Below are 17149 nucleotides of genomic sequence, written 5' to 3'. Positions count from 1 at the left end.
TTTCTTTGGCTTCCAGGAAAGAAGGGCAGGACTTGAGATCCTGCATGTGGTTTGAGGACAGACCGAGGCATATGTTTTGATTTGTGGATCAAAACTGAAAGTAAACTTGTAAACATTCTGTATTTTAGTTCTTAAAAATTAGCCTTGCTAAAAACACATATGAAACATTTTATTCTTCAGAGTTTCCAGAGATTTAGGAGTATGTGTACCTATGAAACAACCCTAAGATTATTGTAACTGCACCTCTGTGTCTATGTAGTAATTTTAAAAATAATAATTACTCAACGAAATGTCCTACTCATTGCCAGTGCTCAGGCTTCCCTGGGTTGGTTGGGAAACATATGTGTTTGCATGCCCTGTAGCTCAGCAGGCAGATTGCTACTTATTTAAATCAATCCCTCATGCCTGTAATCCCAGCACTTTGGGAGGCCGAGGTGGGCGGATCGTCTGAGGTCAGGAGTTCGAGACCAGCCTGACCAACATGGAGAAACCCCATCTCTACTAAAAATACAAAAATTAGCTGGGTGTGGTGGCAGGCGCTGTAATCCCAGCTACTCAGGAGACTGAGACAGGAGAATCACTGGAACCTGGGAGGCAGAAGTTGCAGTGAGCTAAGATCGTTCCATTGCACTTCAACCTGGGCAACAAGAGTGAAACTTCGTCTAAAAAAAATTAAATAAATGGCATAATAAATATATATTCAGTGACTACCTGGTAGTGCCACACACTGAGCTAAGAGGGAGAGATGGAACTGAATGTAAAATTTTCCTGCCCTAAAGGATATAACAGTAGATAAGTCATGACAGCACAGTGCAGTGAGTCCCGTAATAGAGAAAGGACTGCTTGCCAGAGGAATTCTGCAAGGTGCACCTCAGGAAAGGGTTCCCACAGGAAGTGACAAGCAGAGTCTTGAAGAGCAAATAGGACTTAGCTCAGTAAAAAAAAAAACAGGGAAGAACATTCTAGGTAGAGAGAACACATGGAAAGGCTGGTGTGAGACAGCGTTTGTTGCAGTGCGCACATCTCATTATGACCAGACGGTAGAAGCTTGAGGGAAAACATAGTGAGCTTCTCCAGGGACAATTCCAGGATCCAAGGAGCCAGTTCACTTTGGGTCACACAAACACATGGGAACTTACCACTTCCTGAGAGGAGCCAGGAGAATCTCACATAGTCGTGTGTGGGTAGAACATGTGATGAATACAATAAATTGCATCCGTTGGCTCATAATTGGTATATAAAGCATGTTCTCATTTTTTGAAGTCTTTTTTTTTTTTTTTTTTTTTTTTTTTTGCTCAGGCTGGAATGCAATGGCATGATCTTGGCTCACTGCAACCTCCTCCTCCCAGGTTCAAGCAGTTCTCCTGCCTCAGCCTCCCCAAGTAGCTGGGATTACAGGCGTGTACCACCGCAACCGGCTAATTTTTGTATTTTTAGTAGAGATGGGGTTTCACCGTGTTGGCCAGGCTGGTCTTGAACTCCCGACCTCAAATGATCCACCCACGTTGGCCTCCCAAAGGGCTGGTATTATAGGCATGAGCCACTGCGCCCGGCCTGAAGTCTTTTTTTTTTAAGCTGTTGATACCAAGAAGGACAATCAGACTTGATCCCAAGCTGCTAGAAGCTGGATCTCACATAAGTCACTTTCGGAGAAATGTCCTCTTAACATTTTAGAAACGTGTACTTGAATTCATAGCTGTAGAGAATTACTGCCTTCTGAAAATGAATAAGAACTGAAGCTTTTATTTAGTGTGGCTGTATTAGTCCGTTTTCATGCTGCTGATAAAGACATACCCAAGACTGGGAAGAACAAGAAGTTTAATTGGAATTACAGTTCCACATGGCTGGGGAGGCCTCAGAATCATGGTGGCAGGCAAAAGGCACTTCTTACGTGGCAGCGGCAAGAGAAAGTGAGAAAGATGAAAAAGTGGAAACCCCAGATAAAACCATCAGATCTTGTGAGACTTACTCACTATCACGAGAATAGTATGGAGGAAACTGCCCCCATGATTCAAATCGTCTCCCACTGGGTCCCTCCCACAACACGTGGGAATTCTGGGAGATATAATTCAAGATGAGATTTGGGCGAAGACACAACCAAACTGTATCATTCCATCCCTGGCCCCTGCCAAATCTCATGTCCTCACATTTCAAAACAAAGCATGCCTTCCCAACAGTCCCACAAAGTTTTAACTCATTTCAGCATTAATCCTGAAGTCCACAGTCCAAAATCCCATCTGAGACAAGGCAAGTCCCTTCTGCCTATGAGCCTGTAAAATCCAAAGCAAGCTAGTTACTTCCTAGATACAATGAGGATACAGGTGTCGGGTAAATACAGGCTTTCCGAATGGGAGAAATTGGCCAAAACAAAGGGGTACAGGCCCCATGCAAGTTCAAAATCAGCAGGGCAGTCAAATTTCAAAGCTCCAAAATTACCTCCTTTGACTCCAGGTCTCACATCCCAGTCGTGCTGACGCAAGAGGTGGGTTCCCATGGTCTTGGGCATCTCCGCCCCTGTGGCTTTGCAGGGTACAGCCTCTCTCCCTGCTGCTTTCACGGCTGGTGTTGAGAGTCTGTTGGTTTTCCAGGTGAACAGTGCAAACTGTCAGTAGATCTACCTTTCTGGGGTGTGGAGCACAGGGGCCCTCTTCCCACAGCTCTACTAGGCAGTGCCCCAGTAGGGACTGTGCGGGGGCTCCAACACCACATTTCCCTTCCACACTGCCCTAGCAGAGGTTCTCCATGCACACCCCGCCCCTGCAGCAAACTTCTGCCTGGATATCCAGGAGTTTCCATACATCCTCAGAAATCTAGGCGGAGGTTCCCAAACCTCAGTTATTGACTTATGTGCACTCACAGGCTCCACACCACGTGAAAGCTACCAAGGGTTGAGGCTTGCACCCTCTGAAGCCACGGCCCCAGCTCTACATTGGCCCCTTTCAGCCATGGCTGGACCGTCTGGGACACAGGGCACCGAGTCCCTAGGCTGCACATAGCATGGGGACCCTGGGCCCGGCCCACGAAACCATTTTCTCCTTGGCCTCCAGGCCAGTGATGGGAGGGGCTGCCGTGAAGGCTCTGGCATGCCCTGAAGACATTTTCCCCATTGTCTTGGGGATTAACATATCAGACGGCAAGAGAAAATAAGATGCGAAAGTGAAAACCCCTGATAAAACCATCAGATCTTGTGAGACTTACTCATTACCACCAGAACAGAATGGGGAAGCCACCCCCATTATTCAAATTATCTCCCACCAAGTCCCTCCCACAACACATGGGAATTAGGGGAGTGTAATTTAAGATGAGATTTGGGCGAGGACACAGGCAAACACTATGAGTAGCATTACTTTTCCTATCATATACAATCAAGAAAATGCTATCAAAAAATACTTCTTGGGAAATCATTGTTTGGAAACACCACGCAGGCATCTACTTGAGAACTGATAAACTACAGAATCAGTTGTCACTAACAAAAAGCAGATTTCCAGGGCATTGTGGTGGAACTCATAACAGAAAGTGGCAGACACTCTTGACTTTGCGTCCTTTCTATGATGATTTTCTGTATAGACTTGAGCTGGGTTTTCCTTACCAATGGAATCCTCTTCTAGGTAAATGAGTCCCACCTGCCAAGAATGTTAGGGAAGCTGATGAGTGACAACATTTTGTAAATTATCACAGTGTGCTGTGCCTTTGTCTGTGGAAATTAATATAGGAAATAACAGATTAGGGACTTCTAAAATGCATGAAAATTTTAAAATTAGTTCCAAATGATTTCTGAAACATCCAAGGCATTATAGAATCATAAGAATCGTTAAGAACATACAATTCTCAATTAAGTAAATTGTACCCCTGGGTTTTGTGACAAGTAAGTTATTTTTCCAAAAAGGTGGCTTTTCCTTCCTATATTTGATTTCAGTGACACTTTTTTTGTTCAATCTGTTTCCTTTGTTCTATAATGAAATGATCTCGTTTTGAAACTGAAAAATAAAACATGAGCAGGTATGTGTACTAATGCATTATTTTCCAAATCTTAGTTGTAGAGAAAATGGACAATGTCACAGGTGGCATGGAGACATCTCGCCAAACCTATGATGACAAGCTCACAGCAGTGGAAAGTGACCTGAAAAAATTAGGTAATCTGTGACAAGACTGAACCATTAAGTGAAATCCCCTGACTCTCCATAAATGACCACAGCCTCTTAGAATGATGTTGCTATAAACGCCCCATTCACCCAGAAGGACGTTCCATTTTTGTGTTGCATGTTGAGTCTTCCCTCATGATTTAATTCAAATGCTTAAATTTTAAAGTTAAGGGTCAATTTTGGAATTATGTCCTGCCAAAAATACTATTATGCGCCAAATAATATCTGAAGATCAATCCTGACTGGAAAGAACCACAAATACCCCTTATTAAAAACTGTCAGATAAATAGGAATTTACTGAGCACTTTTGAAATACTTTAAACTACATAGGAGAATTGTAGAAATTAAGTTATAAAGTAAAAGATCCTAGCATATTCTATTCCTTGATTTTTGCTTTCATTAAAAAAATTGGGAAATTTAAAAGGTTATTTTCTTCTTGACATCCTGCCCACTGCCCTAAAATCTAGTAAATTTCCCCTCCCTCTTTGAGAAAAATGTTCAGCCAAGTTTGTCATTCCTAGTTCTGGGCATCCTTTCTGATTCCCCCGGACCCAGTTTTAATAGATATGTACATCTTACTAATGCAGAGCTGTCCGCTTATACTGCCAATTTTGCATCTAAAATACAGTGCATACCAGTTAAGTGTGTTAGGGATCTTTGGCCTTGACTGAACACTTCTCCATACCACCAATGTAAGTCACAGATATTTCTTATTCCAGGTGACCAAACTGGGAAGAAAGCTATCAGCACCAACTCAGAACTCTCTACCTTCAGATCAGACATTCTAGATCTCCGTCAGCAACTTCGTGAGATTACAGAAAAAACCAGCAAGAACAAGGATACGCTGGAGAAGTTACAGGCGAGCGGGGATGCACTGGTGGACAGGCAGAGTCAACTGAAAGAAACTTTGGAGAATAATTCTTTCCTTATCACCACTGTGAACAAAACCCTCCAGGCGTATAATGGCTATGTCACGAATCTGCAGCAAGATACCAGCGTGCTCCAGGGCAATCTGCAGAACCAAATGTATTCTCATAACGTGGTCATCATGAACCTCAACAACCTGAACCTGACCCAGGTACAGCAGAGGAACCTCATCACGAATCTGCAGCGGTCTGTGGATGACACAAGCCAGGCTATCCAGCGAATCAAGAACGACTTTCAAAATCTGCAGCAGGTTTTTCTTCAAGCCAAGAAGGACACGGATTGGCTGAAGGAGAAAGTGCAGAGCTTGCAGACACTGGCTGCCAACAACTCTGCTTTGGCCAAAGCCAACAATGACACCCTGGAGGATATGAGCAGCCAGCTCAACTCATTCACAGGTCAGATGGAGAACATCACCACTATCTCTCAAGCCAACGAGCAGAACCTGAAAGACCTGCAGGACTTACACAAGGATGCAGAGAATAGAACAGCCGTCAAGTTCAACCAACTGGAGGAACGCTTCCAGCTCTTTGAGACAGACATTGTGAACATCATTAGCAATATCAGTTACACAGCCCACCACCTGCGGACGCTGACCAGCAATCTAAATGAAGTCAGGACCACTTGCACAGATACCCTAACCAAACACACGGATGATCTGACCTCCTTGAATAATACCCTGGCCAACATCCGTTTGGATTCTGTTTCTCTCAGGATGCAACAAGATTTGATGAGGTCAAGGTTAGACACTGAAGTAGCCAACTTATCAGTGATTATGGAAGAAATGAAGCTAGTAGACTCCAAGCATGGTCAGCTCATCAAGAATTTTACAATACTGCAAGGTAAGTCGAAATTCTGAATTTGTATTTGTATTAGTTGTCTATTGCTACATAACAAGTCACTGTAAAACTTGGCAATTTAAAACAATAGATATTAATCATCTCAAATGTTTCTGTGGTTTCTGTGGACCAGGAATTCACGAGCAGCTTAGCTAGGTGGTCCTGACTCACTGTTGTTCATGAGGTTGTGTCAAGATCTCAGCCAGGGCTGCAGTCATCTGAAGGCTTGACTGTGGCTGGAGTGTCTGCTACTAAAGTGGCCTGTTCACATAGCTCTTGGCAGGAGGCCTCATTTCCTTGCTGTGTGAAATTGCTTGTGTGTCCTCCCAACGTGGCAGCTGGCTGCCGCCAGAACAAGGAATTCAAGAGAGAGAACAAGAAGGAAGCATGACATACTAGCCTCAGAAGCCACAGACCATCACATCCACTGTATTCTGTTTCTTAGAAATAAGTCACTAAGTCCAGTCCACACTCAATGCAAGGGGAATTAAGTTCCACATCTTGAAAAGAAGTGTAACTAAGAATCTGTGAACAGTACTTGAAGGGGCTCCATTAATTATTTGTTGAGTGAAAGGTTGGTTAATTTGAATTTTCTTCATCCTTGAGCCGTTTCAATGCAACATAAATTGGGCTCCTCTGAAAGCAAGATCAAGTTTTTCAAGTCACAAAGCTACCATTAAGGGAGTTACATGTCATGAGTAGATGAATGGTTGGCCATCACAGTAACTGTAAGGCCACAGAGGAGTTCTGGTAGGTGTGGTGGCTCATGCCTGTAATCTTAACACTTTGGGAGGCTGAGGTGTGAGGATCGCTTGAGACCAGGAGTTTGAGACCAGCCTGGGCAACATAGCAGTATCCCATCTCCTAAATAAATAAATGAATGAATGCATACATATAATCTGAATTTTACTGTTATCCAGATCATCCATGCAAATTAAAAGTCCTTGACTCAGATTAAGTCTATAGTTGAAGATTTGCAGCATCATATATTAACAGTATTTTCCAGTCACAAACTGTTTTCACAGTTTTTAGATTGAAAGTACTATGTGGAAGATGCTGTGCTCAGCAGTCTGGGTAATACAGAGAAAAGCAAATGGTCCTCACCCTTAGGTAGTTTAACATAAAGAGAATTTCAGGGCATGAGAAGATGGACTGTAAGCAAACATTCAAGGGGAAGGGATTACACAAGGGCATGAGTCACTAGGGGCCACCTTGGGATATGTCCCCCACACTGGTCGAATGATCAAGGATAATAAGTGGTAGTTAATAAGTCCCTGTGAGGCTGAAGGTAGATCCGGATAGCAGATGGCAGGATTCTGTTCAATAGCTTTGTCAGTGACTAGCATGGATGACCTGCTGAAGCAATGCTTGTGCGACTTGAAACTGAATATGCCAGCCAGTGGCTAATATAATCATAATCCACAATGATGTAGAGAGGCCAGAAGAGTATCAAGATGTCAACCAAATGAGGTGGATAGGAATACATGTAAAATCCTGCTCATAAATGGATGAGACAAAACAGATAAATGTTGATGGGAAGCCATGGCTGGAAGGAAGTGTGCATGAAACATGGGGATTTTAGTTGACTGGAAGCAGTTAAATGTGTCTTCCAGGGAAGGTAATGTGATCTTTGACTGTGTTAATAAAAAGGGAAGTAATATCTGACTCTGTTCAGTATGCCAAGACCACCTCTGGAACATAATGTTTACTTTGAGGAGCCTCTTTCAAAAGAGACATTCCCAGATCAGCATGCTCGGAAAAGCAGCACCAGAATGATAGCAGCTAGAAACCATGTGCTGTGAGTAAGGGTTGAGGACCTGGGAGCTTTCACCCCCAGGAGAGACTGCTCAGTGGAGAACAAGACAGCCATCTGTACTTATTTAAAGTTGCTCTGTCTCAGGAATGAACAGACTTTGGCTGTCTGGTGCCAAACCCCATGCCATTAACTCCAAGGATAGTCACCGAAAGTGTGTGCCCCTCCCCACTGTACCTGGTCACCCCAGAGGGAGCCTAGAAGGTCAGGGAGTTGGGATTTTATTCTAAGTGTGAGGGGGAGGTTTTAAGCAAGGTGTTGAGATGATAGAGAGCAGGGAGGGGTCAGTGAGAGCAAGGACCAGCTGTTGGCCTAGAATGCTGGCAGTGGAGAAGGGAGCAGTGGGTACCCTCATTTAGGAGGAGAGTTGGAGATAGAATCAAGGGCTTCCCTTTCCTTGCCCTGACAACAGGGACCCCAGCTTTAGGAGGTCCCGGCCGGCCTCCCCCAACCAAGCCTCTGCTGAGGTGAGGAGTCTATGGCCTCAAGGTGCTGTGAGTATTCAGAGCCCACACCAAACCCTGCTTGTCCATGTTTGTGCCCAGGACCTTGGAATTCCCTACCCAATGTGCCCAGAAGCAAAGGGGCAGCCAAGAGATATCTGTGTGTTGTAGGGATTGGGGGTGATGTGGACAGAAATTGAACACACAGTAGGGGGTTGGTGTGAGTGTCTGGACGAGACTGGCGGGCAGGACCTGCTGATGGATTGGCTGTGGGGAGTGAGTGAAAGAGAAACAGGATGTTTCCTAAGTCTTTAGCATGAGCAACGAGGTGGATGGTGATCCACACTGGGGAGTTGCAGAAAAAGAGAGGCCCATGTAGACACGTTAAGGGGAAGATGTCTGTTATAATAGAATGAGGTTTCTGACTCATGGAAAAGCATATGTGATAAAAAAAAAAAAAAAAAAAAAAAAAATCTCAATTCTGAAACCAGGCTCCAAGGTGCTTCAGAGACACTATCACATTTAGCCCTGGTCTTGTTCACTGCACTTTCTGTGAGTTGATCTGAGAAGCTTCCCAGGCCAACCAAGCTGGTCCCTTTCTGTTCACTCTCTTCCACTGCCTCCAGACCAGCAATACCCAGCAGGTATTCCGAGGGAACGAGAGCCTGAGGGGAAGAACGAACTCCATTTCTGAAAGCAAGTGTTTTCTTCCACACCTTTTCTCTCTAGCACCTTTCCCTTTCTGTACATGCAGATCTCATCCCTGAGGATGAGGGGCAGATGGCTAAAGCAGGATGGATTAACATTGGCTTATGTGGGGCTGGCGTCTGCAAGATTCAAAATAATCTGATGCTTTCTAGAAAATTCCTGTTGACTTGCACTTAATGAACCCCAGTGCTCACTGTCCAGTTCAGCCACATAGAAATTTGCTGCATTAAGAAGTGGGAGCTGAAGCTGACTGACTGTGCTGAAGGCAGATGATGGTGCAGAGATAGATGTTCACATCTATCTCTACGTCCATCAGTCAAGAAGCCTTGTTAAGAAAACCTTATTTTTTGGGAGTTCACAACCAGCCTGACCAACATGGAGAAACCTCATCTCTACTAAAAAGACAAAATTAGCCGGGTATGGTAGCACATGCCTGTAATCCCAGCTACTCAGGACGCTGAAGCAGCAGAATCGCTTGAACCCAGGAGGCAGAGGTTGTAGTGAGCTGAGATTGCACCATTGCACTCTATCCTGGGCAAAAAGAGCGAAACTCCATCTCAAAAAAAAAAAAAAGCCTTATTTTTTGATACAAATAAGATAAAAGATTTTTATTCTAATTCATAGAGGACTTCTCACACATGCTTCTAGGTACAAAGATCACTCCGCCTCCTGGGCTGTTCCTCTGCAAACTAAGGAAAGGTCAGTTGCATCCTTCCTGTACAACCGTTTTCCCTCTCTGCTCTTTCGAGAGGCATCAGATTTAATCAGTGAGAACAAGAGCTCTGCAATCAGACAGGGCTGGATTCATGTAGCAAGTTCCTTATCCTCTCAGTGCCTCTGTTTGCTCATCTGTGTGTACGTTTTAGAGTTATGAGGACCCGAAGAAGTACTATAAAGAAAGTACTTAGTGCGGTGACTAGAGTGGGGTCAGCATAACATCCAAATGTAAATAAGGTCACTTCCTTCAAAGCTTTCCCTTCTGCTGCACCTGTAGCCAGTACATCAGTGGAAAACAAAACAGTTTCATATGCACAAAGAGTAAAATCACACATGTGGGGTTAAGGATGATTTGAGTCTAAAAGTACTTAACTGCTGGGTTTCTACTGCCCAGCCCTAGAGATGAATCAGACCCCAGGGATGCTGACATCTGGCTAGCTTTCATTCATTTTCTCAGGCCACATTTCTGGGGTGTCTGTGCTATGCCAATCACGCTTCTAAGCCCTTGGATAAATTATCAGCTTTCATTGTTACAACTCTTTAAGGGGGGAGTTATTGACATTCCCCATTTGCAGGGGAAGGAACTGAGACTCAGAGAGCCTGAGTAACTTATCCAAGGCCAAACAGCTAGTAAATGGCAGACAGCGCCAAACTCAGGTCTGTCTAGTTGCCAACTCATGCTTCCATCATGAATAGATAACATGTTTGGAGAGGTGGAAATGACAGAGAGTTTATTGACAGCAGAGCAGTTGGTGAAAGTTTCAGTAGGGATTGACATTTGAGCTGAACCTTGAAAGGTGCACATGAAGGCTGACGGGACAGGGGACAGCACAGTATGGGTCAGGCAGGGGCCTCAGTTCCTCCCATTACCAACCACTCCCTCGTGCTGCACTTCCCCAAACAAGACAGCGTGGCTGGAGATCCCGGAGAGCAGCCATTAACAGGCTCAGAAGCAGACCATGGACAGTTGGCAAGAAACTGGTTAAATACACCCTGCTCTGTGGACAAGGCACTTCCAAGGCTTTCCAGAAGCCCCATTGTATTTCTTTTTAATCTGTACATTCCATTTCACCTCAGTGAAGCGCAATGATTTTTTCCTATGGTAGGCATTTAATAAATATTTGATTAATTTAAGTGCATTCAAAGTAGATTTTTAAATGAGAAGAAAAACATCGGATTGTATCGCTGTTTTTCCTCTACCTTGTCTATCTTCCAGTCTTACCACCAGTGGGTCTTAACATTGAGTCTCTAAGATTCTGGATGGCAGTAAGAATTAAAGCAGTTTCTCTTCCTTTTGTCAAGCACCAGCAGTTTTGTTGGAAAACACATTTGAAACTTCTCTTGCGTAGGAAACTGGACTGGGCATTTCTCAGGCCTACAGTTTGATTTATCAAAGCACAAACAGCACAATGATTTAAAGTCTTCCATCCTCTTTGAACTGCTTGTTTAGAAAATACAGATTTTCAAGACTCCCAAAACTGTGGGGCCTGGGAACGGTGGGGTAGAGGTGTCACTGACAGCACAAACCCCGGGCTGCTTGGAGCTCTAGTATTGGTCATATTCAGGCATCTCTAGAGCTTGTGACAGCTTTACCAGCCACCTGGGCATCCTGGCATTTCAGAAATCTGAGCCAGTGAGCCACCCGCACTTGGCCTTGACATTGAGTTAAAATTTCACTCAGTTTGAAAGCAAACCTCAAATGTCCTTCCACGTAGGACATCACATGTTTCTACGTGGTGCGGCTTTCTCAACCCTGAATTCAAGTTGTTGCTGCACAAGCTCATAAATACTCTGTTCTTTTTTTTTTTTTTTTGCTTTCGGGCACTAAGGGCAGCTTTTATTTTATTTTATCATTTCATTTTATTTTCACTTTGACAGCTGCCCAATAAAATATTCAAGTGAGACCTCAAAGCCTGAGATCATCCAGATGCTAATCAGCAGTGCCAGCATCCCGGGTCCTAGAGGAAAACAAGCCCTGGCATTAATAATCTACTTTTTATGAGGATCCAGTGTTGACTTTTTAAATGGCTTTAGCTCTTTTTCTCAACGATTTTTTAAAAAGAAAAAAGAAATCCAGGAAATTTCTAGCCTGTCTTAATGAACCAAAGTAGATTATGTGAATCTCCTGATCTGTAAGACATACAGAATATGTTTTGACCTAACCAGCATCTGAGGGCAGAGAGTGCCAGCTCCTTTGGTTTTTGGAAGGCTGGGGCAACTGTAGTGGATGACACCAATCGCAGTGTGCTTGCCAGTTTAGCCACAGCCAGGAATATTAAGCCTTATCTGCTTAAGAGAAAGACAGGTAACCTATTTAAGATGGATGTGGTACTTTGGATGGGGAAATTTGGTTTTTATACTAATCCAGCTGGGAAATCAATCACAAGTAGAACTGTAGATCTTTATTAACGGCAAAAACGTGCATTTCCCCCCAGTATTTATTCCCTTCCTTTGCAAGATCTGGAGATTAGCACCTGCTGGAATCTTGTGCTATCTGTGGGATCCACGTTTGATGTCATTCTTCACATAAGCCACAACTTACACATTGAGTGGGTGGGGAGATTCAGTAGCCACTTCCAGTCCAGAGGAAACTAGCTGAACACCATAAACTACCCTACCCCAGAGAGAAATAGGATGAATGAAGAGCTTCACCCCAGGTGAGGGAGGCCTTGGATTCATGTCAGGAGAGGAAGGGAGAGTTGTATCTTTGGAACTCTGTCAGAAGCTAGAAGAAGGTGTTCTGAAAAAATACAGCTCCCCCCACCAGCAGACACGAGCCTGTGATCAGTTCCTCTTTCATGGTCACAGGTAAACTCATTTCCTGTAACTTGCAAGGATAGCACCAACCCCAGATGTAAGTGATGGAGAAACACAAATTATCAGCAAAAAAAAAAAAAAATTAAGAGAATACAGCTAAAGATTATTTCTTAAAACACTTGAATTTCCCAATATGCCATCTTCATTATTTGGATTTCCTAAAGTTAGACACAGAACATAAGTAACACAGAAATAGTTGAGAAAAAAGTTTAATTTTGCAGGTTTACTCCACATATACTAGAATTTTTTGTTTTGTTTTGGCCTAAATTGTCAGTGTGTTTTCCCTAGAACTATCCACAATGCTACGTCTGTTGTGGGGGAACGTACGTGGCACCTTCACCACTATTCATCTCTGGGACGCTATTTTCCAGCTACACAGAGGCACTAAGTTACTTTTTTAAAGGAGATAGATCTGGCAGCAAAAGTCTGCCTTCCCTCTCTTTACTAAATGGCATAGGCCATTTAGGTGAGCCTGACCAGGTTAGGCAGAAAAAAAGTCCAACTGTGGATGTGGAGACCCACTGGATTAATTCATGAGGGTCAGTAGCAAGGAAAGATGGATCTTCTTATGATTATTTCATAGTGGCAGCCACAGCCCACCTGATACAGAGAATATTGTAAGATGCGGGACACCAGGCAGGTCACCCTTCCCCAAAAACCTATCCCTTCTGATCTCACCTGGGGCACAAAATGTGAACATTAGAGTGCTAGACTTTTTAACCATGATGCGCATGTATTTGATAAACACTTGCTTAATAGTGACCATGGACCAGACCCCACAAGGGGCTAGACATGGAGAAGGGTCTTGAGTAGAACAAATAAGAACTAAAAGATTAGAGAAGAAGAGAAAAGTTCCATCTGAAGTGGCCTGGGAGGATACCAGGAATTTTACTGAAGGACATGGGCAGAGGAAATTGTCAGAGAAGAGATGTGCAGAAAGTACAGAGGACGATAGAATAAACACAGGTGAGACTAGGCTGGGAGGAGCCTTCATGCCAGACTGATCAGGTGGGGCTGCATATTCTTGAGCAAGTGGAGATCAGAGCTGGGCTTAATTAAGGAAGACAAAAGGCAGAGTGGAATGAATAGAGAGGAATCACAGGTAGGAAGATCAATTAAGAAGTTACTGTGAACACCTTCCAGAAAAGACAGAGAGAAGTGGGAAGAAGAGAGCCTACACTAGGGTCATGACCAGGGTCAGGGCAAGGAAAAGAGGGTTGTGGCAATGTGGTGGGAGAAGGGATGATGGGAGGAGAACATGTACAGCAAAAAGAAAAGAAGTTCAGCTGTGGACACGCAGGTTAGAGGTGCTGGCAGAACCAGAGAAAATGGACCCGTCAACTAGCAGGTGCAAATAAGGGCCCAGAGCCCAGGGTTGCTGAAGACAAGTAAGAGTCAACAGGAGCTGTGGGCAGAGGTCAGTGACATGGGTCTAGGTAGAAGTGACTTCATCCCTAAGTCTTCTAAAGTCTCCCATTTATGAAGCAGATAACACTAGAAAGAATGCATTTAGGCCAGTCCTTGCCATTAGCATAAACTCTCTTACCACTGGAAGAGGGTCCTGCTAATAAATCTGTGAGCAGCGTATGGGTAGCCTTCCATAAGCAAACTAAGTCCAGAGCCTAAGCTTCTGCTAAGAGAGAACACAGATGGATTGGCTTGACTGGGAGCCGTGGACGTAGGGTACAGTAGACATCCATCAAGACCTAGGGTGGGGAAGGAGACAGGGAGATCCCCCTAGAGAGGTGGGAAGGATTTCTTCGTGGTTCTGTCCTCAGACCAATGGGAGAGGGAGGACAAGGAGCAGGAGGGATAAAGGAACTTAGGGTAGATCTGCCACCCATCCTCCATTGCTCCAGCACTTCTCTCCTTCTAACTTCACAGGCTTTCTGCTTCTGTAGAAAAAGGCCAGGCACACTGTCTCACACCTGTAAACCCAGCACTTTGAGAGTCCGATGGGGGAGGATCACTTGAGGCCAGGAATTTGCGGTCAGCCTGGGCAACATAGTGAGACCCCCATCTCTAGAAAAAAATTAAAAATTTAAAAGCAGGTAATGTGGCACAAGCCTGTAGTCCTAGCTACATGGGAGGAAGCTGAGGTTGGAGGATTGCTTCAGCCCAAAAGTGCAAAGTTGCAGTGAGCTATGATCATGCCACTGTGCTCCAGCCTGGGTGACAGAGTGAGACTGTCTCTAAAAAAATAAAGTGACACTCTGTCGCTAAAAGAGAGAGAGAGAGAGAATGAGTGTGGCCTTTTATTGTTCATGCAGAATTGTGAGATTTCAGAAACTCTCAGATTCATTCATTTCAACATCAGAAGACCCGAGTTCATGCCCCAGCTCCACTACTAGATTGTGGTTGACCATGTCTTACTCTCCTTGGCGTCTGTTCCTAGTAGCTAAGTATCCTCGAACAAATAGTTTGGCATCTCTGGCCCTACATGTCCTCGTCTGTGCAGTGAGAATTCTACATCACAGGCAAGATCAGGTGGCATAATGTATGTGAAAGTACCTTGAAAATTGTCTCACTATACAGTTCCTGGTAGGGGATTATTTGTGTGAAATTTTCCGTTACCTCTGAGAAATTAAAGAAAAACAATCCTGTGTTACATGGGCCTCTTTATGGGATGATGGGGATGAGCAGTATTTGCTTTTCTTCCCAATTTGATGGTCCACATAACTTTTTTCTCTAGCCTACCTTCCTTATATATATTATTAGACTTACAAAGCAACCCAGAGAGTTTGGACACCTGTCCACAATGGGTAGCAAAGCCCCACCAGGCTTTTCCACAGAGACCTCCCGTCCCTCTGAGTTGGCCCACGGGTGAGTGAGGCTCAGCCCTTAGGACACCAGCGTCCCCACAGCTTTGGTGGACAGCACAGGCATGCCAGCTGGGGTACGACAGAGAGGAAGGTTATAGGGAAGTTACAGGCTTGGTTATAGGGAGAGAATTAATACATCAACGCCTGTCAACACCTGATGGCATGTTTTGGTCTCCTTCAGTTCTCTATCCCACAATACTTTAACACGGTGCTTGTCATGTAATAGGTCTTTAATAAATATTTATCAAATTAAGGAAAACGGGAAATAAATAAGAGGAAATCCTGATCCTGATCTGCACAACTTTCCTGCTGATGACGGCATAGGCCCAGGTGACTAAGAGAACCCAGTTTAATTGTGTGAGTCACTGTGAAGAATAAGCCCCTGGCTGTCAGTGTCACCATGAAGGACCTCAGTGGGGCACTAAAAAGTTGTGCACCGTTACAATACATTCTCACAGCTTGAAGAGGAAGGGTGAACTTACTGAAGAACACACAGTATCTTGGCTTGCTCGGGCTGCCGTAACAAACTACACAGACTGGGAGGCTTGAACAACAGACATTTCTTTCCTTACGGTTCTGGAGGCCGCAAGTCCAAGATCAAAGCGTCAGCAGTGTTGTTTCCTCCAAGGCCTCCCTCCTTGGTTTGCAGTGTCCATCTTCTCCCTGTGTCCTCAGGCGATCTTTCCTCTATGGGTCTGTGACCTAATCCCCTCTTCTTGAAGGACGCCAGTCCTATTGGCTTAGGGTCACCCATGTCACCTCGTTTTTACTCGATGACCTCTGTAAAGGCCGTGTCTCTAAGTAAGTCCCATCCTGAGGTGCTGGGGGTTAGGACTTCAACGTAAGTATTTGGAGGACATAATTTAGCCCATAACAGTCAACAGTCGTATGATAAACAAATAATCTTTCCCTAATGTGTATATTTTGTATGCAGGGTTTTTTTAGTTCGGAGATTTTATAAGAAGAAAAATCATTCAGAACTATCATTCACAGTGGATTTCATGTTGACACTTCTTTTGTTTGTTTATGTTTTAGGTCCACCGGGCCCCAGGGGTCCAAAAGGTGACAGAGGATCCCAGGGACCCCCTGGTCCAACTGGCAACAAGGGACAGAAAGGAGAGAAGGGGGAGCCTGGACCGCCTGGCCCTGCGGGTGAGAGAGGCCCAATTGGACCAGCAGGTCCCCCCGGAGAGCGTGGAGGCAAAGGATCTAAAGGCTCCCAGGGCCCCAAAGGTTCCCGTGGTTCCCCCGGGAAGCCCGGCCCTCAGGGCCCCAGTGGGGACCCAGGCCCCCCAGGCCCACCAGGCAAAGAAGGACTCCCTGGCCCCCAGGGCCCTCCTGGCTTCCAGGGACTGCAGGGCACTGTGGGGGAGCCCGGGGTTCCTGGACCTCGGGGACTGCCAGGCTTGCCTGGGGTACCAGGCATGCCAGGCCCCAAGGGCCCCCCCGGCCCTCCCGGCCCATCAGGAGCAGTGGTGCCCCTGGCCCTGCAGAATGAACCAACCCCGGCACCAGAGGACAATGGTAAGTCCGAGTCCTCCCTCCAGCCAGGGGGACAGGGCAGTGCATGTGCTTGAGACTGAGGCAGCCCCTAGTGTGCGGCCCCACCCATGTTAGTTTTTGTTTTTGTTTTTGTTTAAGACAAGGTCTCACTCTGTCACCCAGGCTGGAGTGTCATGTCATGATCTCAGCTCAATGCAACCTCCACCTCCTGAGTTCAAGCAGTTCTCCTGCCTCAGCCTCCCAGGTAGCTGGGACTACAAGCGTGTGCCACCATGGCCAGCTAATTTTTGTATTTTTAGTAGAGAGAGTTTTTCGCCATGTTGGCCAGGCTGGTCTCAAACTCCTGGCCTCAAGCGATCCGCCTGCCTTAGTCTCCCAAAGTGCTGGGATTACAGGTGTGAGTCACCACGTCTTGTCCCCC

The 17149-nt window shown here is 45.2% G+C and overlaps 1 protein-coding gene across 1 annotated transcript in view; it reads left to right on the top strand.

The window, feature by feature from the left end:
- The window catches only part of COLEC12 (collectin subfamily member 12), a 181803-nt gene that overhangs the window by 149498 nt on the left and 15156 nt on the right, over window positions 1-17149 (top strand). The window contains exons 4-6 of the mRNA XM_023228530.2: window positions 4035-4133; window positions 4862-5908; window positions 16261-16749. Coding sequence (XP_023084298.1) covers window positions 4035-4133; window positions 4862-5908; window positions 16261-16749 — 1635 coding nt within the window. The remainder of the gene's footprint in view (window positions 1-4034; window positions 4134-4861; window positions 5909-16260; window positions 16750-17149) is intronic.

Source organism: Piliocolobus tephrosceles, chromosome 18 (assembly GCF_002776525.5).
Source record: "Piliocolobus tephrosceles isolate RC106 chromosome 18, ASM277652v3, whole genome shotgun sequence".
Classification (NCBI taxonomy): Eukaryota; Metazoa; Chordata; class Mammalia; order Primates; family Cercopithecidae; genus Piliocolobus; species Piliocolobus tephrosceles.
This window is presented reverse-complemented; position numbering and strand designations above follow the sequence as displayed.